At 43.7% G+C, this 24,203-nt stretch overlaps 1 protein-coding gene across 1 annotated transcript; it reads right to left on the reverse strand.

Annotated features, from left to right (window-relative positions):
* Positions 1-5,055: 5,055 nt before the first annotated feature.
* Positions 5,056-8,642, reverse strand: LOC145360871 (interleukin-6-like). The gene is made up of 5 exons (XM_080216371.1): positions 8,627-8,642; positions 8,377-8,525; positions 8,126-8,239; positions 5,715-5,861; positions 5,056-5,424 (listed from the first exon to the last, which is right to left on the reverse strand). The coding sequence occupies exons 1-5, from the start codon at positions 8,640-8,642 to the stop codon at positions 5,233-5,235; spliced, it is 618 nt and encodes a 205-aa protein (XP_080072497.1). The 3' UTR covers positions 5,056-5,232.
* Positions 8,643-24,203: the final 15,561 nt, after the last annotated feature.

Below are 24,203 nucleotides of genomic sequence, written 5' to 3' on the forward strand. Positions count from 1 at the left end.
ACTTCTTTCTTTGGAGCGTAGGAGGCTGAGGGGTGATCTTATAGCGGCCTATAAAATAATGAGGGGCATAGTTCAGCTAGATAGTTAATATCTTTTCCCAAAGGTAGGGGAGTCTAAAACTAGAGGGCATAGGTTTAAGGTGAGTGGGGAGTGATACAAAATTGTCCAGAGGGGTAATTTTATCACGCAGAAGGTAGTGAGTTTCTGGAACAAGCTGCCAGAGGTGGTAGTAGTGGCGGGTACAATTTTGTCTTTTCAAAAGTGTTTAGTTACATGGGTAAGATGAATATAGAGGGATATGGGCCAAATGCAGGCAAATGGGATTAGTTTAGGGATTTAAAAACATTTTTAAAAAGGGCGGCATGGACAAGTTGGGCCGAAGAGCCTGTTTCCATGCTGTAAATCGCTATGACTCTATGACTCTGAAAGGCTGTACAATTTAAGAGATAATCTTACCCAAAGAATGAAAAGAATGTAAAATGCATTACAACAAGGAAGAGCTGCTTTTAAGGAGTAGCTAGCTAACTACATGTGGCAGAAAGGAATTGAAGAATTTATGGATAGCATTAGATGAAGAAATGGGGGATGGGGATCATGTGCAGCACAAACACCAGCAGAGACCAATTGAGTCAAATGGACTGTTTCTGTGTATTAAACCCAATGTAACAATACTTTGAGAATGCATATTAAAGTTAAATTAAATGAGCTATACCCAACTCATTGCCAAATTTGCCCTCCTCTACAGACTTTCCTGTGCTGCTGCCTATTAAATCCAAAACCATCCAATCCTCTGGACTCAGGATTTTCAGTGATAGTGATCCTCCTCAGCAATTCTTCCGTGGGTGCTGATTTTACACCATCTTGTCTTTAATGGGTGAGGTAAAGGCGCTTGACCCTTTATATTATTTTTCCTTGACATTAACCAAAACCCTTGTGGCAATGAAAGTGAGTTGAGAGATTAATATTAAATGATGGTGCTTGAATAATTGGAGAGTTAGATTGCCTTTTGCAAAGTTTTCCTCATATTCAGATTCTCAGACGGGGAAACTGTGATAAATCTTGAGCTGATTCAAGCTTGTAATTAATAGAGGTGCATTACTCACAGCAACCACAAATTACCTTGGCCACTTTGTGAGATATTGGGCCTTTTCTTGTGCTGTATGATAGTTTTTTGGGTGGTGGAGGTTACATTGACTATCTCATCCACACTCCTCCAAGTAGCGCTCCTTTATGGAACCTCCATTAGACAATTCTGCCCAACTCCTGAATAACTAACCTGTTACCTTCAACGTTCCTTCAATACTTTCTGAATCAACTGATTCTGCTTTGTGTTTGTGTTATTTTATAGGAAGACTTGTATTTATATAGGACCTTACTGTCAGTGAAAATCTTTTGAAATGTAGGGCAGAACTTAATGTTCAATATGAAGGGATGCAAGCAGAAATGGGCGTTACATCCTTTCCTGCCCAATCTCAACTCCCAGCTGCCATGATGTGCCAGCAAATTAATGGCTGACCAGAGAGAGTTACATTTATAGATAGGCTCAAAGCAGACTTGGAGGTGGTGGCTGGGGCAGGCTCAAGGCTGGAAGGTACTGCCAATGGAAGGTTTAAAGGGCTGCTGGAAATGTCAGCCTGCATAAAGGGGGTGGGGGTCTGGAGAAGAAGACTAGCAGTTGCAGGAAAGTGAGATGGTGAAGGGAAACTTCGGTCAGAAGACTGCTGGTCAGTCCCACAACACCTCAGTGACTGTGACCAGCTGGAGGCTGAGGAGAGAAGCTTAATGGTTTGTAGAGAGACAAAATCAACTGTGCTCCATCAGCAGTGGCAGAGGAAGGTGCATGGACAGTTTAATGATGAGTCTCTGTGTACCCTCCTCCAATCTAGCGGTGAACAGCAGGGTGGGTGGGGGTAGCAGAAATGGTCACTATCCATGGGGCCATGCTTGGACCTGGTCACAATGTAGGAAAAGAGTAAATGACCATTTACTTTATGCAATAATGACTGAGAAAGCTAAGAGTGCTTGTACAATTATGGGGGGCAGGGAGGAGTTGCATGTGCTGGTGGTGTGGGAGGTAGCAGTGGGAGGTTTAAATCTGCTACCTATTATTTCAGAAGATTAGAACCTCCCAACCCTCCTTTTTAAGGGTTATGATCTCCTGCCTGCTTGTGCTGTTCAGTCCTCTCATTACTTCAGTAATATTTGCTGACAGTACAGAAGGAGGCTATTCGGTCCATCATCCCTATGTCACCTCTTTGGTACTGCAATCCAATACATATCTCACTGCTCTGTTCTCTCATTCCATCTTTAGCTCCAACTCTGTTCCAAATATTTATCAGTTTTCCATTAAAAGGTGAAAAACGCTTTACCTCAATCACTTCAGTATTACTGAAAAAAGAGACATGTTGAAGCTTTTTGCCTTGCACTCATCAGGACTTTATGCAAGAATACCAATGTAAGGGGAAAGAACAATTTACGTATGTTGTTGTCCCCTTACACTGATATTTTTGCAAAGTGTCCTGATGAGTATAAGACAAAAAGCTTTAATTTCTCTTTTTGCAACAAGACTTGCTTTCTGTATGGCCAAACAACTAGCAATTACTTCACATAGTCCATGTGATCAACAGTGCTAAATGAAGATATTTTTCTTATCCTCTATCTTCTTAAGTTCCTTTTTAAATGATGACCCCTGGTTAGTGAGTCTTTATGATGTGGGTATGCCAGCGTTGGACTGGCGTAAACACAGTAAAAAGTCTGACAACACCAGGTTTTAGTCCAACCTATTTATTTGATAATATACTCACAAGCTTTCGGGGTTAGTCCCTTCGTCAGGTGAATGGAGAGAACTCTCCATTCACCTGACGAAGGGACTAACCCCGAAAGCTTGTGAGTATATTATCAAATAAATAGGTTGGACTAAAACCTGGTGTTGTCAGACTTTTTACTGTAGTGAGTCTTTAGTCAGTGAAAACAGTCTTTCTCTACTTGTTATCAAAAGCTTTATCAAAATTTTAAGGAATTTTATTAAATCTTCTCTGAGCTATCTCTTCTGCTTTAGAAATAGTCCCAGTATCTCAAGCCAATCCTTAAAAAAGAAGTTTGCTGTACCTGGTATTGAGTTGTTTTGGTGCAAACTAGGTAACTTTTGAAGGGATGTTAATTGGGAAAGGCATCCAGAGTATTACAATATTTAGTCATTAAAATATTGATTATCATTGATTATTCTATTTAACATTCACTGGAACCTACCTATTTTTATCACAGAACATAGAACAGTACAGGACAGTACAGGCCCTTCAGCCCTCAATGTTGTGCCGAGCTATATCCGAACCCAAGACACAAGCTATCCCACTCCCTATCATTCTGGTGTGTTCCATGTGCCTATCCAATAACCGCTTAAAGGTTCCAATAACTGCTTGAAAGTTATCAGTGATCAGAATTGAAAATTGCTCTTAAAGTACTTTCATACTTAGTTTTATTAAACATATCATACACAGATCAATAATTTCTCTTTGTAGTGAACTTCTGATCACAAACATATTTTAAAACAGGGACAATAACCTAGTAGTGTTTTCACACACAATTTGTTGCAGGTCAATTGTTAGCACTTTTTGCCCCCACCCCCCCAAGATTTGAACACCACAGTCCAGGCTGACACTCCTGTGCAACACTGCCAAAAGTACTGTAATTCAAATGAAACATTAAACGAAGCCTCATCTCTTAATATTGTATTCTCATTGTTGAAGGGTTGCTAATCATTGTTCATGCCATGTTATCACTATGGGACAAGGAAAGGAAACAGAGCTACTTCAATCAGTACCTGCGTTATTATTAATGATATTATGATATTAATGATATTATCCCGCACCACACTCCAGCCAACTCAGCTAACCAACTTCCTCTCAGGAGGGATCCAATAACCCCATTTTGAAAAAGAAGTAGGGGATTGTGGTATTCTGGCCAATAATCACCCCTGCCCACACCACACCACCCCCCCCGCCCCCCCGCTCCCACCACCAAGAAAAATAGAACAGATTATCAAGTCGTTATCATATTGCCATTTGTGGGATCCTGTGCAATTAACTGTTGCCTTTCCCACATTACAACAGTAGCAACATATCAAAGATACTTCAAAGTCTGTGAAGCACTATGTGATGTCGGTGGTGCTGGAAGGCGTTAGATAAATATAAGCCTTTACTTTTCTTAAAGGTAAAATACTGCGGATGTTGGAATCTAAAACAAAAACAGAAATGCTGGAAAATCGTAGCAGGTCTGACAGCATCTGAGGAGAGAGAATAGAGCTCATGTTTCGAGTCTGGATTATCCAGATTTGAAATGTTCTCTCTCTACAGATGCTGTCAGACCTGCTGGGATTTTCCACCATTTTCTGTTTTTGTTTGCTTTTCTTAAGTTGCATTGACTGAGTCTTGAATCAACCAATTGTCATTCATTTAAATTTTAATTTAAAAAATCGGTGGAAGTATAGATCTATAACTTAGGAACTTAAAGAAATACTTATAATAAACAATACTCAAAACATTTAGAAGCACTTGCACAAATACTGCAATTTTGCATGGTTAAACTTATGTAATATTAACAAAATAAATATTTTAAATAGCATCAAGAATGGGGCAAATAAATCAAAAACCGAGTATAAATAACAATGAACAGTGTAAACAATATTCTCCAAACAACTGCTGCTAATTCTGTAATAAATTCAGCTTTACAGTACTGTTTAGTGCAGCGCCCTGATGCAACTTCATTTCTTTTGCAGAATAAGCTTCATACTTTCTGGTGAAAGATCGACCAAATGTTGAACGACAAGATTCATACGCGGAAGGCATTGCTGACTTGCGCTCAATTACATTTTCAAGAGGTTTCATCGACGCTGGAATTGTCAGGAAGACAATTCCAGTCGCTGTGTGTGTGTGTGTGTGTGTGTGTGTGATCCCAAAGCAAGCGAGCAAATCCAGCAACTGGATTCATGGTCAATGTAAGCGAATGGAGCTCAGCACAATTTAATCCTCAATTTCGAATGTAAACAAGAGATTGAACGACTTCGGGGTGTAATGGAAAGGAAGAATTATCAATGGGCTTGGTTTGACTAAACTTTGTCACCGTTCTTCCCCCCGGAATTACACCGACTTGTGAGCCCTTTTTGGTAGTTAGATAGATATATAAATTAATAGATAGGTAGATAACTAAATAAGAACATCGGCGTCTTAAAAAAAACTAAGTCCCTGTGCTATCGAATTCCGGGATGAACCGAATGGCACGGGCTGTTTTCTCAATGAATCGAGTGAAATCCCGAAGAATGATATACACTATCATCTGTCGGTCCCAGTCTCTGCCTGACTCCAGCTCAGAGGCATATCCCTCCAATTCGCTCTCAGCAAGGCCAGTGCTGCCAAACTCAGCGTTTATCTGAAATAAAAAGGAACAGAACAGTTAGTGACTAAAACCAAAATGCTGCGGATGCTGGACATCTGAAATAAAAGCAGTTCTGTCCAAGTGATTTTTAGATTCAAAACGCTTACCCCTCCGCACCGCCCCCCCCCCCCCCCGCACCACACACACACACACACACACACACTGTCAGACCCACTATCGAGTTTATCCATCATTTTCTGTTTGTAGACCGGCTAGTGACTTCGGTTTTCAGATTGAGTATATTCACAGAAGCTACTTTAGTAACTGCTCCTGTTTACACCAACCTGGTTTATCACCAGCTCAGCCAGGCGCTGGGTGTTGGAACGCATCCAGGTCACTTGATTATTTGAATTCGCGGGAAACGTTTCCACTAATAACAAGAATGGCATGTACTTCTGAAGGCCAGAGGCAATCGCTTTGAAGCAGGTTTCCTGAATGGAAGAAATATAGACAAATAAGGTGTATGCTTGGCATCTACCAGAAACACAGAACTGTTGGAGCACGGAAGGAGGCCATTTGGCCCATTGTGTGTATACTTGCTCTCGGAATGAGCATTTCACCTGGTACTATTCTACACCCACCCCCCTCCCCGTAGCTCTACAGATTGAATCTTTTCAAATAATCATTTAATTCTCCCTTGAATACCTCCATTGAACCTGTCTCCAGGACATTCTCAGGGAATACGTTCCAGACACAAATCTGGCTGTATGAAAAAGCTCTTTTCTTCCAAATCACTTTTGTTTATTTGATCGATTACATTAAATCTGTGCTGTCTGGTTCTCCATCCTTTCACAAGCGCAATTGGCAGATGGTGACTAGTGGAGTGCCCCAGGGGTCGGTGCTGGGGCCTCAGCTTTTTACCATTTATATAGATGATCTGGAGGAGGGAACCGAGTGTATGGCGTCGAAATTTGCTGATGACACCAAGATTGGGGGAACGGCAAATTGTGCGGAGGGTGTGGAGAGTCTGCAGAAGGATCTAGATAGGCTGGGCGAATGGGCCAGGAAATGGCAAATGGAATTTAATGTTGGCAAGTGTGAGGTGGTCCACTTTGGTAGGAAGAATGGTAGGAAGGACTATTACTTACGTGGCGAAAAACTGCAGCAGGCAACGGTGCAGAGGGACCTCGGGGTCCTTGTGCATGAGTCGCAAAAACCCAGCTTGCAGGTGCAGCAGGTGGTCAGGAAGGCGAATGGGATGCTGGCCTTCATAGCGAGGGGGATTGAATATAAAAGTAGGGAGGTCTTGCTGCAGCTGTATAGGGCATTGGTGAGGCCGCAGCTGGAGTACTGTGTGCAGTTTTGGGCGCCGCACCTGCGCAAAGATATTTTGGCCTTGGAGGGAGTGCAGAGGAGGTTTACTAGGCTGATACCGGAGTTGAGGGGGTTGAGCTATGAGGAGAGGCTGAATAAACTGGGCTTGTACTCGTTAGAGTTTAGAAGAATGAGGGGAGATCTCATTGAGACGTATAAGATGATGAATGGGATGGATAGGATAGAGGTGGAAAGACTCTTCCCGCTCAAAAAAGACAGTAGGACTAGGGGGCACAGCCTCAAGATAAAAGGGGGGCGGTTTAGAACGGAGTTGAGGAGGAACTTCTTCACTCAAAGGGTGGTGAATCTCTGGAATTCTCTGCCCGTTGAAGTGGTGGAGGCTGCCTCGCTAAATATTTTTAAGACGCGGGTTGATGGGTTTTTGATAAAAGAGGGGATTAAGGGTTATGGGGAGAGGGCGGGAAAGTGGAACTGAGCAGCGACAGATCAGCCATGATCTTATTGAATGGCGGGGCAGGCTCGAAGGGCTAGATGGCCTACTCCTGCTCCTATTTCTTATGTTCTTATGTAACAGCTTCTCCCTATCTATTCTGTCCAGACCTCTCATGGTTTTGAATGTTTCTGTCAAATCTCCTATCAGCCTTCTTTTCTTCTGGGAAAAGAGTCCCAATTTCTCCAATCTAGCATCATAACTGAAGTTCATCATCCCTGGAACCAATCTCACGAATCTCTTCCACACTTTCCCCAATGCCTTCACATTCTTCCAAAAATGCAGCGTGTAGAAGCTGAGGCTGAACTATTGTCTTATACAAGTTCAGCAGAACCTTTTTGCCCTTGTACCATGAAGCCTAGAATACTGTATGCTGAATGAACTATGCTCTCAATCTGTCCTGCCACCTTCAATGACATGCACCCATGCACTCCTGCATCCCTTTTAGAATATTACTCTTTTTTTATACTAGCTCTTCATGTTTTTCCTACCAAACATATTACCTCATACTTCTCGACATTGAACTTCATTTGCCACCTATTCTCCCATTCCATCAATCTATCTATGTCCCTTTGACGTTCAACACTGTCCTCCTCACAGTTTACAACGCTTCCAAGTTTTAGTAACGTGTGAACCTTTTAAAATTGTTCCCTGTACCACAAAGTCTAGATCATTAGTAAAGGTCAAGTCGTCATAGTCCCAGATGACCATTGGCTGCTCTAGTCTTCTTATCGAACTGCATTCTCAATTCTGTTTAGGCTATTTTCTTGTAACCACTGTAAAATTTAGAAGAAAATTAGATTAAAAGCGGTGTGGGCTGCTCTATCTCTCTCAATATATATTCAGATATCTGGATGTGCCTGTGTGTTTGCGCGTCATTTGTGCGATCCCAATTTACTCTGAACTTGCTGCTCTCACTCTCTCTCTTACCTTGTGGAAATCATTCCGCAAACATCTGTCCTGAGCGCCCAGTTGTGGCAGGTTGAGGTCGTAACTGAGCAGCGAGCTCCAGTCTCCGTCACAGAAGCGGAAAAACTCACACAGCTGGGAGGGAAAGAAAGGTCACATTCTTAATGCAAATCGGCTCCTTCCCTAAGTCTCCCATCCTGCAGCCCTCTCCTCCCGCCCCCACCTCCGCGCCTCCAGCCTCAATTTTCAGCCCTTTGCCTCCAGAGCCTCACCTGAGTGTTGCGGAGAGCCGCCGCTGTGTTCCGGATCTCCATGGCCAGAGAGGCACAGGTTGCACAGAGCTGAGTTGCTGCAGGTAAACGCTCCCCTACAGGTGAAGCAGCAACTCCTGCGAACAGCACCAAGAAAACTTGACAGAAACCTGCAGGGAAAAGAGGCAGAATGAAATGAGAAATGAAAACTCCTCCAAAATCTCTCGGAAAGGAGATATTGAGCAATAACTGGGGTGCGATATTCACTAACATTGGACAGGTCTCATCTTGAGTAGCTCTTCACCGGAGTTTTGGACTGAAATCTGTAGCTGTCTGGAAGTCTTTGCCTCGCCATTTATTAATCTCTAGTTTTGGAGAAAATCCAGTTAGTAATTTCCTTTAATTTCTTTTAATCTCACACAATCAATTACTCATCTTTTATGATCACTAAAGGTAAATGATACACGTTACTGATCAGGGATTATGAAACAAAAAAACTGCTGGAGAAACAGCATTTGTGGAGACAGAATAGAGCCAACCTTTCGAGTCAGGGTGACCCTTCCAGTCATGACTTGCCGTCAGACTAAGGATCACCTGACTCCAAACATTGGCTCTAGTCTCTCTCGGTATGGAGATGCCTGTGGTGGGCTGGGGTAAACATGGTAAGAAGTCTCACAACATCAGATTAAAGTCCAACAGGTTAATTTGGTAATACAAGCCACTAGCTTTTGGAGCCACAACTGATGAAGGGGCAGTGCTCCTAAACTAGTGGCTTGTGCTGTCAAATAAACCTGTTGGACTTTAACTGGGTATTGTGAGACTTCTTATTTTAGCCTCTCTCCACAGATGCTGTCAGACCTGCTGAGTTTCTCCAGCATTTTCTGTTTTTGTTTCAGATTTCAGCATCCGCAGTATTTTGCCCTGATCTGAGATTATGGCAGATTCAAATAAGATCCAAGTAGCATGATATCACTCTGATTCCCAAGTTTTTATAAAATTTATTTATTAGTCACAAGTGGTCTGACATTAACATTGCAATGAAATTACTGTGAAAATCCCCTAGATGCCACACTGCAGCACCTGTTTGGGTACACAATGGAGAATTCAGCATGGCCAATCCACCTAATGTTCACATCTTTGGATTGTGGGTGGAAACCAGAGCAACCAGGGGAAACTCATGCAGATATGAGGAGAACGTGTGCACTCCACACAGGCAGTGACCCAAGCTGGGAATGGGTTCTTGATGCTGTGAGAAACCATTGTGCAACCATGCCACCCCTGTAAGAATTGAGTTGCATTGAAAAATAAGTCCTATCTAAAAAGAACTATAACTCGAAAACAATTTATTAAACAAAAGAAAAATATAACAGTTCTCTGAAAATATTTCAAGAATGCATGGTTCATCTGGTTATTATCTTGCAAGGATCATATTTCCAATATAAAAATAAACTACTGCTTCCTGAATTTTTATTCATTTTGGGTCCATTTTGTACTGAAAGTAAGTTTCAGTTTAACCTGTACTCTCATAATAACAGAATTGTTACAGTGCAGAATGAGGCCATCCAGTCCATCGCATTTGCACCGGCTCTCCAAATAGGCATCGTGACATGGTGCCATTCTCTTGCTTCTTCCCTGTACCCCTGTACATTGGTTATATTCAAGTAATCATTTAATGTCCTCTTGAATGCTTCAATTTAACCTGCCTCCACCACACTTCCAGGCAATGCATTCCAGACCTGACCCACTCGCTGCGTGAAAGGATGTTTTCTCACATCACTTTTCTTCTGCAAATCACCTTAAATCAGTACCCTCTCATTTTTGATCATTTTATGAGCAAGAACAGTATCTCCTTATCTACTTTGTCCAGCTCACTCATGATTTTGAACAGCTCTTTCAAATTTCCTCTCAGCCTTCTCTCTCTAAGGAGAACAGTCCAAACGTCTCCAATCTATCTTCATAACTGAAGCTTCTTATCCCTGGAACCATCCTTGTAAATCTCTTCTGCATTCTTTCCAGAGTCTTCACATTCTTCCTATATTGTGGTGCCCAGACTGTGCACAATGCTCCGGCTGCGGTTTAACTAGTGTCTTGTATAAGTTCAGCATAATCTCCTTGCTCTTGTACTCTATGCCCCTATTTATAATGCCCAGAATACTGTGGGAGGGGTTGTCCCAAAAAATTCTAAGTGTCGAATTTGCATAAAAACAGGAGTAATTCCCATTTGGTATTTTCAGCAGGATTTTCAAAACAAATCTCCTTTGGTCTGTGCACTGCAGAGTGCCCTAGCAAGAATCTCATGAGAAATCAGTGGACAAGGCCTATTCCTGCTGGAGGGGCCAGCAGCATAGCGCTGAGTGGCCACTACGCATGCGCCAATCTGTCAGTGCCGAGATGGGCACATGTGCAGTAGTCCCATACAGCCGGCCTTCCGATTGCTGGCCAGCCCCGTGACTCTGCATCATTGGCTTACCGAACCCCCATGGCCTGATTGCTCGCACTCCAAGTACATCTGGGCCAGCCTCGACTCCCTCCCCCAGCCCACCTCAATCTACCCCTCTTCCCTTAGCAGTCCCGATCTCATCCCTCCTGCAATCCCGATACCCTCCACCGGCAGCCCCAACCCCTCCCAATCCTAACACCCCAGCCCTGACTCCCCCCCATCCATCCAATAGAGCCCCAATCACCTCCCTCTCTATCGCCGCCGAGTGCAGAGTGGCAGCGGGACCCTCACCTCTTCCAGAGGCCCCACTACCAATAAGCCCCATTCCCTCTGGTCCCACCCTCTTGGCACTGCCAAGATGTCTTCAGGCATTACCACTTCGCTCCTGGGCCAGTGCCAGGTGCCAAGCTGGCATTGCCAAGTGGCAATGCCCAATGGGCACCCCCTACACCCTCAACTCCTGGGGAGGAAGCCTGGCCCCTTCTTCACTCTAGTGGGGTCAGGCCACCAGCTCCCTGCGAGAGGGGAGCTATTATAAACCCCGTTGGAGTGAAACACTCCTGGTGGGGATAGAGGCCTGCTAATGATATTTAAATTAGCATTTCAATACATTATACACCTCTGTGCCAATATCTGGCATGGAGCTGACAGTGCTGGAAATCCAGCAGCCAGACACATGTGGAGGCCATGGCGCCCACCTGAAAGCCCACTACATAGCTTCTGCTTGAGTCTCCCGGCCTGCTGCATTGTGGCTGGGAGAATCATGTCCTATATGTTTTAATAACTGCTCTCTCACCTGTCCTGCCACCTTCAGTGGTACATGCATATATACATGCTGGTCCCTCTGCTCCAGCATTCCTTTTAGAATTTTGCCCATAATGTTATAATGTCCCTCCATTTTCTTCATTCCAAAATGCATTATCTCACACTTCTCCGCACTGAACTTCATCTACCACCTATCTGCCAACTCCACGAACTTGTCTATGTCCTTTTGAAGTTCTACATTGTCTTCTTCACAGTGTACAATACTTCCAGGTTTTGTATTATTCACAAACTTTGAAACTGTCCCCTGCACACCCAAAACTTGATTATGAATATATAAGGAAAAGAAAGGGTCCCTGGAGAATACTACCAGCCCAAAAAATATCCATTGACCATCTCTCCCTGTTTCCTATTATTCAGCCAATTTTGCATACATGTTGCTACTGTCCCTTTCATTCCATGAGCTGTAACTTTTCAAACAAATATGTTGTGTGACAATGTATCGAATGCCTCCTGAATATCTACGTACACCAAATCAAGATGTGGAGATGCCAGCAATGGACTGAGGTAAACACAGTAAGAAATCTCACAACATCAGGTTAAAGTACAACAGGTTTATTTGGTAGCACAAGCCACTAACTTTCGGAGTGCTGCCCCTTCATCAGGTGACTGGGAGTTCTGTTACAAACAGGGCATATAAAGCTCAATTTACAAACTAATGGTTGGAATGCGAGTCTTTACAGGCAATCAAGTCTTAAAGGTACAAACAATATGAGTGGAGAGAGGGTTAAGCATAGGTTAAAGAGATGTGTATTGTCTCCAGCCAGGACAGTTAGTGAGATTTTGCAAGCCCAGGCAAGTCATAGGGGTTACAGATCGTGTGACATGAACCCAAGATTTCGGTTGAGACCGTCCTCATGTGTGCAGAACTTGGCTCTCAGTCTCTGCTCAGCGACTCTGCGCTGTCGTGTGTCGTGAAGGCCACCTTGGAGAATGCTTACCCGAAGGTCAGAGGCTGAATGCCCGTGACCGCTGAAATTTTCCCCAGCAGGAAGAGAACACTCTTGCCTGGTGATTGTCGAGTGGTGTTCATTCATCCAAATCAACAGCATTGCTCACATCCACGCTTCCTGTTACCTCCTCAAAAAATCCTAACAAATTAATTGAACACAATTTGCCCTTTAGAAATCTATGCTGACTTTCCTTAATCAATCCAGTTTTCTATATGCTACTAATTCTATCCTGAATAATTGATCCTAGATGTTTGCCTATCACTGATGTTAAACCGACTGGGCTGCAATTGTTGTCGCTATCCTTGCAAACTTTTTTTTAACAAGGGTGTCACATTTTCAATTCTCCAGTCCTCTGGCACTTCTTGTGAGGCTAGAGAAAACTGGAAGATTATGACAGTGCTCCACAATTTCCATTCTCACTTCCTTCAATATCCTTGGATGCATTTCATCCACTCCTCATGCCTTGTCAGCTTTCAGTACAGACAGTAAATTCAACATTTCTGCCTCATCAATTTTGAACACTTCCAAGAGCAGAATCTCCTCAACTGGCGCCATGTCCATCTACCTCCTTGGTAAAGACAGATGCAAAGTATTCATTTTAATGTCTCAGCCATGCCCCCGAATCCATGTGTAAATTCCCTCTTAGGTCCCTATTCAACCCTATTCCTCATTTTACTATGCTTTTACAATTATTTGCCGGTGGAAGACTTTGGGATTCCCCTTTATGTTGACTGCCAGCCTTTTCTCATAATCTCTCTTCACTTCTCTAATCTGCATTTTCATCTCCCCTCTGAACCTTCTGTGTTTCTCTTGGTTCTCAACTATATTTTCAACCTGACCCCTGTATAAGCACAGTTTTCTTACCATAATTTCTATCTCCAGAAGGATCTAGGTGTATAGGTACACAGGTCCGAAAGTGACAACAGAGGCAGAGAAGATTGTCAAGAAGGCATACGGCATGCTTGCCTTCATTGGCCGGGGCATTGAGTTTAAAAATTGATAAGTCTTTATAGAACCTTAGTTAGGCTGCACATGGAGTATAGTGTTCAATTCTGGTCGCCTCACTCCCAGAAGGGCATGGAGGCTTTGAGGAGAGCATAGAAAAGATTTACCAGAATATTGCCTGGTATAGCGGTCATTAGCTATAAGGAGAAGTTGGAGAAATTTGCTTTGGTTTTACTGGAACGACAGAGGTTTAGGGGTGACCTGATAGAAGTCTACAAGATTATGAGAGGCATGGACAGAGTGGATAGTCAGAAGCTTTTTCCCAGGGTGCAAGAGTCAATTACTAGGGGGCATAGGTTTTAGGCGCGAGGGGCAAGTTTAAAGTAGATGTAAGAGGCATGTATTTTACACACAGGATGGTGGGTGCCTGGAATGGGGGAGGTAGTGGAAGCAGATACAATAGTGACTCTTAAGGGGTATCTTGACAAATACATGAATAGGATGGGAATAGAGAGATATGGTTCCCGGAAGGGTAGGGGGTTTTAGGTCAGTCGGGCAGCATGGCCATTGCAGGCTTGGAGAGCCGAAAGGCCTGTTCCTGTGCTGTAATTTTCTTTGTTCTTTGTATTTGGATTTGGATGAAAAAGGAGATAGATTTCATCTGATTTGTTTTCCTTACATTTTCCAAGTGTGTGTCAGGATGATTTCTGTTTTGCACTTAGCCCATTATTCAACTATAGTTTTTCCCGCCAACCTTTCATTCCAGTCAAACTTGCTTAGCTCTGTTCTTGTCTCATTGAATCAGCTCCTCCCCACCCAGTTAATCGTTTTACTCTTGATTCCCTATTTTCTATTTTTATGATCATCTTAAAACTTACAATGCAATGATCACTGTTTTCTAAATGTTCCCCCACTGATACTTGATCTAGCTGGCGCACATCATTTTCAAGAATTAGGTCCAACACTGCACCCTTTCTTGTTGGACTGGACACATACTAGTGTAAAAAAATTCCTGGATACAATTTAAGAATTTTTGCCCCCTCTCTGCCTTGCACACTACCAGTGTTCCAGTCAATATTCGGCAATCAAAGTCCCCCATTCAATACTGCTCTACAATGTTTGCATATCTCTGTTATTCCCTTCAACTTTGTTTTTCTACATCTTTCCTACTTTTGACAGCCGACAGAGAACACTGAGCAATGTAATTGCACCCTTTTTGTTCCTTAGCTCCAGCAAAATTGACTCTGTTCTTAAATCTGCTGGAACATCCCCTTTCTTTAGCACTGTGTGTAAAATACATGTTCTCTCTAACCAATACTGCCACCTCTCCTGCTTTCCCACTTTTCCTATCTTTTCTGAACACAGTGTACCCAATAATATTTAACAACCAGTCTTCTCCTTCCTTGAGCCAGGCCTCTGTTATCACAACGTTATGGGAGTAACTCCCCCAAAGAAATTCTATGTATTGAATTCACGTGAAAACTGGAATAATTCATGCTGGTTTTTTTCAGTGAGAGTTCAGAGAAGGATCTCCCACACTCCGTGCACTGCAAAGGCCACCAGCGTGAATATCATTACATTTCAGGGGGCCGGGCCCATTCTTGCTTGGAGAGGGTGAAATCAGCACACTGAGCCGGCTACTGTGCATGCGCCGATCTGTCTGTGCCGAAATTGACGCATCACAATGCCCCACACTGATGGCCTCTCAATTGCTGGCCAGCTCAATTGCTGACCAGCCCCATGACCCCCACAATGAAGGCTCTCTGTCCCCTCCATGACCTGATCACTGGCCTCCCCCACAAGGAACTCTGTCCCAGTTCTGTTCAGATGCAATGCATCCTCTGGTACAAACGTCACTTCCCCAGAGCTAGTCCCAGTGCCCCAGGAATCAATATCCTCCTCCTGCACCATCTTTCCAGCCATGCATTCATCTACCTTATCCTCCTATTCCTGTACTCACTTTCACATAGCATTGGGAATAATCCAGAGATTGCTGCATTTGAGGTTCTGTTTGCAAATTTTCTGCTTAGCTCCTTAAATTCTGATCGCAGGACCCAATTCCCCTTCCTAGTTAAGTCATTAGTACCAATTTGCTGTTCACCCTCTCCCAGAAGAATGTCCTACAGCCGTTTTATGACATCTTGACCCTGGCATCAGAGAGGCAACGTACCATCCTGGAATCATGTCGATGGCCACAAAAATGCCTGTCTGTTCCACTAATGAATGAGTCCCCTCTGACAATTGTTTTCCTATCTTCTTCCTCCCCTCATGTACAGCCAGGTTGCTAGTGGTATCAAAAACCTGGCTCTGACTTCACCCCTCTGAGGAACCAGCATTCTCACCAGCCTCCAAAACAGAAAACTGATTTCTGAGCAGGACTTCAGCACTACTTGCCTCATTTGTTTCAACTGCCTGTTGGAATTCCATTCCCTCTCTTCCTCCAAGTCCTTTAGTGCATTGTCACCACCTTTCTGAGAATGCCATCCAGGTAGCTCTCACCTTGTGGTTGCATAGTGACTCCAATCACCGTTCGAGCTCTGAAACTCGGAACTCAAGTTTTTGCAGTTGGCAACACCTCCTGCACATATAGTTTTCTGGGATCTGGTATTGTTTCTGACTTCACGCAAATGACAGGACAAGCATTCCACTTGACATAGCTACCCTGCCATGTCTTAACTTTACCTTTCCTGCATTCACTCTATTCTATTTTAGATTACTTGTATTACCTTACTATTAGGTCCTAACATTTCCTTATTTCAGCTACTAGTTTTACACACACCTTCCCCCTACACTGAGCACTTACTAGTCAACTGACTTAGCACTTTCCTGTGACATCATGGCTGCCTTTTTCACCCTTTCCTTTTCCACTGCTTCCTCACAGTAGTCGAAATACTTACCAAATTACTAACCTCTGCTGTAGCAGGGCAAGACCACTTTCTGAGGATGAAAAAGTTAGAAAGCAAAAAAGTAAAAGAGCATCTCTTCTCCTCCGCACTGAATTCCCACTTTGCTCCTAATTCCCATATGTACTGACCTGGACTGTCTCTCACTCAGCTGATGTCTCTCCCAGTGCTCATGTGCCCATTTACTGATCTTTTTATTATCAATGTTCTTACTACAACTTTATTGATAATACTCTTTTCTTCAGTGGTGTGAATGATTTACGTGTGATTAAACCCAGAACCAGAATGACATCTTCAAAACCCACAAACATTTTAACCCATAATATTGCCAAATTGCTTCATAATTATAATATGTTTGTATCATGCTCAGCTTTATTGTCCATTTCTTAACCTGTCCTTTATTGCATTTTAGTTGTGACAAGGTAACTTTATATTTCAAAATGCATTATTATCATAGAAAAGTTAACTAAACGTCTGAAAGACGTGCTGGTTAGGGGCATTGGCTATGCTAAATTCTCCCTCAGTGTACCTGAACAGGCGCCGGAGAGTGGCGATTAGGGGATTTTCACAGTAACTTCATTGCAGTGTTAATATAAGCCTACTTGTGACAAATTAATAAACTTTAACTTTATTGAACAAGTCATTGGTTTTTTGAACTGGAGATTAAGTTTGTACAGCATATTAATTGTTCTTATACTTCTGTGCACCTCTGAGCTCAGGCTAATTGGACAAGCGTAAATGACCGTAACTTCCATCTGTTTCCAAATTGCTATTCGCTTGCAATAATAACAACCTGCAATAACTTTCTGGCATTAAAGTGACGATCTCACTAGGATACATAACAATTGCTCTTCTGAAATTGAGACAGATTGACAAACATGGTGGTCTATTATCCATTTCACAATTGTCACAAAATCATAAATATGTTCTTTGTACTCGTATTTACAGTTGAGTAAAATAATGAACAAGGTAAATATTCCTCAATTATTATAGGAACAGAAGGACCTTGACCTTCATTCAGGCCTGTTCTAAACCTGACCAGGAGTAAGAAATGTACTATTCTGCTTTATTGCCATCCACTATTTAATGAATGCCGCATTTCATTGTTGAATTGAAGGGACTGGTAGTCAAAACAAGGATAATTGCAAAATATAAGCAATACAGTATCAATGAACAATGTAATGGCTGGTGAATCTCAGGTGAGTTAACAATATCTTTGTGTGCCATTAATGTAAATAAAACCAGCCTCCATTAATCTGTCTGAACTTGCTATGACATTATTCTCTGAACTTCACCCATCTCTTCCAAATGAAAAGTGTTGCAATGGGAACCAAAATAAGTCCAAGCTGTAGCTAGAATAAGAGCAAAATACTGCGGATGCTGGAAATCTAAAATGAAAACAGAAAAAGCTGGAAAAATTCAGCAGGTCTGGCAGCATCTGTGGAGAGAGAAACAGAGTTAACGGTGGAGATCTCCCAAAAGAATTCTAAGTGTTAAATTTGCGTGAAAATTGGAGTAAATCGCTCTGCTTTTTCCAACGTGTTTCCCGAAATGATTCTTCCTCATTCTTGCGCACTGCAGAGGTCAGTAGCGTGATTATCATTGAAAGCCAGGGGATGGGGCTATTCCTTGTGACCAATTCTCCTGGATGAAGCAGCAATTTACTTGCATCTCTGTCCATTGAATATACTGTATTCACCTCTCACAATGCAGTCCCCTCTACATTGGGAAGGCCAAATGTAGGTTGGATGAGCACTTTGCCTGCAGAATGGCTCCAAGCTTACAACTACCTGTCATTTGAATTCATTTCCCCACTTTCACTCTGACCTCTCTACTCTTCATCGCCTGCAGAGTTCCAGTAAAGTTCAATGCAAGTTCGATGAACAGCACCTCATTTTCAATTAAAGATGAAGGGCAGGATTTTCCGGCCGTGCTTGCCCCAAAACTGGAAAATCCTGCCCAATGTCAGTGGACCTTTGCATGGTCCGCCTCGCCCACCACAATTTCTTTGGCAGCGGGAATGGGAAAGACCCCCCCCAAAAAGTTTTAAAGTTTATTTATTAGTGTCACAAATAGGCTCATATTAAAACTTCAATGAAGTTATTGTGAAAATCCCCTAATCTTGCAGATCCACAATAAAGAACAAAGAAAATTACAGTACAGGAACAGGCCCTTCGGCCCTCCAAGCCTGCAGCACCCATGCTGCCTGACTTAACCAAAACCCCCTACTCTTCTGGGGACCATATCCCTCTATTCTCATCTCATTGGTGTACTTGTCAAGATGCCCCTTAAAAGTCACTACCATATCCGCTTTCACTACCTCCCCCGGCAACGAGTTCCAGGCACCCATCACTCTATGTAAAAAATCTGCCTCGTACATCTCTTTTAACACTTGCCCCTCGCACCTTAAACCTATGCCTCCTAGTAATTGACTCTTCCACCCTGGGAAAAAGCTTCTGACTATCCACTCTGTCTATGCCTCTCATAATCTTGTAGACATCTAACAAGTCTCCCCTCAATCTCTGTCGCTCCAGTGAGAACAAACCAAGTTTCTCCAACCTCTCCTCATTGCTAATGCCCTCCATACCAGACAACATCCTGGTTAATCTTTTCTGTACCCTCTCCAAAGCCTTCACATCCTTCTGGTAGTGTGGCGACCAGAATTGAACACTATACTCCAAGTGCGGCCTCACTAAAGTTCTACAAAGTGCCAACATGACTTGCCAATTTTTAAACTCAATACTCTGGCCGATGAAGGCAAGTATGCCTTCTTGACTACCTTCTCCACCTGCATTGTCACTTTCAGTGACCTGTGTAGCTGCAAACCCAGATTCCTTTGCTTATCAACACTCCTAAGAGTTCTGCCACTTACTGTATATTTCCTATTTATATTAGATCTGCCAAAATGCATAACCTTACATTCGTCTGGATTAAACTCCATCTGCAATCTTTCTGTCCAAGTCTCCAACTGATCTGTATCCTGTTGTATCCTCTGATGGGCCTCATCGCTATCCGCAAATCCATCAACCTTTGTGTTGTCCGCAAACTTACTAAATAATCCAGTTACATTTTCCTCCAAATCATTTATATATATTACAAACAGCAAAGGTCCCAGCACTGATCCCTGAAGAACGCTACTTGTCACAGCCCTCCATTCAGAAATGCACCCTTCTACTGCTACCTTCTGTCTTCTTTGACTGAGCCAATTTTGTATCCACCATGCCAGCTCACCTCTGATCCCATGCAAATTCAACTTCTGCACCAGTCTGCCATGAGGGACATTGTCAAAGGCCTTACTGAAGTCCATGTAGACAATATCCACTGCCTACCCTCATCAATCATCTTCGCACTTTCTTGAAAAACTCGATCAAGTTTGTGAGACATGACCTCCCCTTCACAAAACCATGTTGCCTCTCACTAACACATCGAATAAATCCTGTCTCGAAGAATCCTTTTCAATAATTTTCCTACCACTGATGTAAGGCACACCGGCCTGTAATTACCTGGATTATTCTTGCTACCCTTCTTAAACAAAGGAACAACATTGGCTATTCTCCAATCCTCTGGGACCTACCCTGTAGCCAGTGAGGATACAAAGATTTCTCTCAAGGCCGCGGCAATTTCCTCCCTTGCTCCTCTCAGTATTCTGGGATATATCCCATCAGGCCCTGGGGACTTGTTTCTCAATAACTCCAATACCTCTTCCTCCTTTTTGATCTCAACATGACTCAAACTATATAAACATCCTTTTCCAGACCCATCATCCACTAAGCCCTTCTCTTTGATGAATACTGATGCAAAGTATTCATTTAATACCTCGCCCGTTTCCTCTGGCTCCACACATAGATTCCCTCCCTTGTCCTTGAGTGGGCCAACTCTCTCCCTGGCTACTCTCTTGCTCTTTATATATGTGTAAAAAGCCTTGGGATTTTCCTTAATCCTGCTGGCCAATGCTTTTTCATGACCCCTTTTAGCTAATGTTACGCCGTTGTTTAAGAAGGGTGCCAGGCAAAAGGCGGGGAATTATAGGCCGTTTAGTTTAACGTCTGTGGTGGGTAAAATGTTAGAATCTGTCATTAAGGAGGAAATTGCGAGGCATCTTGAAGGGAATTGCTTGATAGGGCAGACGCAACACGGTTTCATTAAAGGGAAGTCGTGTCTGACAAATTTACTGGAGTTCTATGAGGATGTGTCTAGGGCGGTGGATAGAGGAGAGCCGGTGGATGTGGTCTTTCTTGATTTTCAGAAGGCGTTTGACAAGGTACCTCACAAGAGGTTATTGCAGAAGGTCGAGGGACATGGAGTTGGGGGTAGGGTGTTGGCGTGGATAGAGGATTGGTTGTCAAATAGGAGGCAGAGAGTGGGGGTCAACGGGTGCTATTCGGATTGGCGGATGGTGACTAGTGGAGTGCCCCAGGGGTCGGTGCTGGGGCCTCAGCTTTTTACCATTTATATAGATGATCTGGAGGAGGGAACCGAGTGTAGAGTGTCGAAATTTGCTGATGACACCAAGATAGGGGGAACGGCAAATTGTGCGGAGGGTGTGGAGAGTCTGCAGAAGGATCTAGATAGGCTGGGCGAATGGGCCAGGAAATGGCAAATGGAATTTAATGTTGGCAAGTGTGAGGTGGTCCACTTTGGTAGGAAGAATGGTAGGAAGGACTATTACTTACGGGGTGAAAAACTGCAGCAGGCGACGGTGCAGAGGGACCTCGGGGTCCTTGTGCATGAGTCGCAAAAACCCAGCTTGCAGGTGCAGCAGGTGGTCAGGAAGGCGAATGGGATGCTGGCCTTCATAGCGAGGGGGATTGAATATAAAAGTAGGGAGGTCTTGCTGCAGCTGTATAGGGCATTGGTGAGGCCGCAGCTGGAGTACTGTGTGCAGTTTTGGGCACCGCACCTGCGCAAAGATATTTTGGCCTTAGAGGGAGTGCAGAGGAGGTTTACTAGGCTGATACCTGAGTTGAGGGGGTTGAGCTATGAGGAGAGGCTGAATAAACTGGGCTTGTACTCGTTAGAGTTTAGAAGAATGAGGGGAGATCTCATTGAGACTTATAAGATGATGAATGGGATGGATAGGATAGAGGTGGAGAGACTCTTCCCTCTCAAAAAAGACAGTAGGACTAGGGGGCACAGCCTCAAGATAAAAGGGGGGCAGTTTAGAACGGAGTTGAGGAGGAACTTCTTCACTCAAAGGGTGGTGAATCTCTGGAATTCTCTGCCCGTTGAAGTGGTGGAGGCTGCCTCCCTAAATATTTTTAAGACGCGGGTTGATGGGTTTTTGATAAGAGAGGGGATTAAGGGTTATGGGGAGAAAGCAGGAAAGTGGAACTGAGCCGCGACAGATCAGCCATGATCTTATTGAATGGCGGGGCAGGCTTGAAGGGCTGGATGGCCTACTCCTGCTCCTATTTCTTATGTTCTTATGTTCTTCTCACTCCTTGATTAAGTTTCTTTCTACGTTCCTTGTATACCACACTTGCTTCCAGTGTTCTCAGCCTTCTAGCTTTGACAAACGCTTCCTTTTTCTCTTTGACTAGGCTCACAATATCTCTCGTGATCCAAGGTTCCCAAAACTTGCCATACTTACCCTTCAACCTCACAGGAATGTGCCGGTCCTGAATCCTTATTAATTTATACTTGAAAGCCAGATGTTGATTTGCCCTCAAAAATCTGCCCCCAGTCTACATTCTTCAGTTCCTGTCTAATATTGTTGTAATTAGCCTTCCCCCAATTTAGTACCTTAACTTGAGGACTACACATCTTTATCCATCAGTACCTTAAAGCTTACTGAATTGTGGTCAATGTTCCCGAACTGCTCCCTACTGAAACATTGACCACCTGGCTGGGCTTATTCCCCAATACCAGGTCCAGTATGGCCCCCCTCCCTAGTTAGACTATCTACATACTGTTTCAGGAAGCCCTCCTAGATGCTCCTTACAAACTCATCCGCGCCCACATCCATGGGCCACATCCACGCCCCTAGCACTAAGTGAGTTCTAGTCAATATAAGGGAAATTAAAATCTCCCACCACAACAACCCGGTTACTTTTATACCTTGCTAAAATCCGTTTACACACCTGTTCCTCTATCTCCTGCTGGCAGTTGGGCGGCCCATAGCAAACCTCCAACATTGTGACTACACCCTTTCTATTACTGAGCTCTACCCATATTGCCTCGCTGTATGAGCCCTCTGAGGTGTCCTCCCAGACTACAGCTGTGATATTTTCCTTAACCAGTAGTGCAACTCCCTCGCCCCTTTTACATCCCCCTCTATCAAGCCTGAAACATCTATATCCTGAGAATGTTAAGCTGCCAATCCTGCCCTTTCCTTAACCAAGTCTCTGTAATGGAAACTACATCATAGTTTCTAGTACTAATCCAAGCTCTAAGTTCATCTGCCTTACCTGTTACACTTCTCGCGTTCAAACAAATGCTCTCAGTCCATCTGACCATCTCTGATTTGCAATCCCACTCTGCTTACTGTTTCTCTGAGTCTTACTGGTTCTGCCCTCTCGTTTCCCCTTCAGCTAATTCACCTTTGCTTTGGGTCCCACCCTCTCTGCCAAACTAGTTTAAATCCTCCTGTGTGACACTAGCAAACCTCCCGGCCACAATATTTATGCCTTTCCAGTTTAAATACAACCCATCCTTCTTGTACAGGTCCCATCTGCCTCAGGAGAGACCCCAATGGTCTAGATATCTGAAACCCTCCCTTCTACACCAGCTGTTTAGCCACGTCTTGAGCTGCACTATCTGCCTATTCCTAACCTCACTTGCACGTGGCACAGGGAGTGATCCTGAGATTATAATCCTAGAAGTCTTGTTTTTTAACTTTCTACCTAACTCGCTAAACTGCTGCTGCAGGACCTCATCACTCTTCTTGCCTGTGTTATCACAGAAATCATAGAATCATAGAAACCCTACAGTACAGAAAGAGACCATTCGGCCCATCGAGTCTGCACTGACTACAATCCCACTCAGGCTCTACCCCCATATCCTTATATATTTTACCCATTAATCCCTTTAAACTGCACATCTCAGGACACTAAGGGACAATTTAATCATGGCGGGGTTACCAATATGTACCACAACCCTCTCCCTTCAGAATGGTTTCTGTTCATTTAGAGATCTCCCGGACCCTGGTATCAGGGAGGCAACATACCACCCTGGAGTCTCTTTCATGTCTACAGAAATGCCTATCTGTACCCCTAAGTACACAGTCCCTTACAACTATTGCTCTTCTCCTCTTTGCCCCTCTCTGCTTAGCAACAGAGCCAACCATGGTATCACTGCTTTGGCTGTTGCTGCTGGTATTCCCTGATGGCCCATCTCCTCCAACATCATCCAAAACGGTATGCTTGTCAGAGAGAGTGATGACCACAGGGGATTCCTGCACTGACTGTCTGCCCCTTCTGGTGGTCGCCCATCTATCTGCCTGCACCTTCGGTATGACCATGTCTCTAAAGCTCTTATCTATGGCACTTTCTGCCTCCTTCATGCTCCTAAGTGCATCCAACTGCTGCTCCAACCTATCCATGCATTCTGTAAGGAGCTGCAATTGGGCGCACTTCCTGCAGACATAGTCTCTGGAGTTTGCACATTCTCCTCGTGTCTGCGTGGGTTTCCTCCGAGTGCTCCGGTTTCCTCCCACAGTCCAAAGATGTGTGGGTTAGGTTGATTGGCCATGCTTAAATTGCCCTTTAGTGTTCTGAGATGTGTAGTTTAGAGGGATTAATGGGTAAAATATGTAGGGATATGGGGGTAGGGCCTGAGTGGGATTGT

This window comes from Carcharhinus amblyrhynchos, chromosome 2, assembly GCF_965287045.1.
Source record: "Carcharhinus amblyrhynchos chromosome 2, sCarAmb.v2.hapA, whole genome shotgun sequence".
NCBI lineage: Eukaryota > Metazoa > Chordata > Chondrichthyes > Carcharhiniformes > Carcharhinidae > Carcharhinus > Carcharhinus amblyrhynchos.

Excerpts from the sequence above, each read along its gene's own strand:
- LOC145360871 (XM_080216371.1), bottom strand. Across the intron at positions 5,862-8,125 it reads TGCGGAATGATTTCCACAAG|GAAACCTGCTTCAAAGCGAT; the intron begins GTAAGAGAGAGA and ends TCTTCCATTCAG. Across the intron at positions 5,425-5,714 it reads CTGAGCTGGTGATAAACCAG|ATAAACGCTGAGTTTGGCAG; the intron begins GTTGGTGTAAAC and ends TTTTTATTTCAG.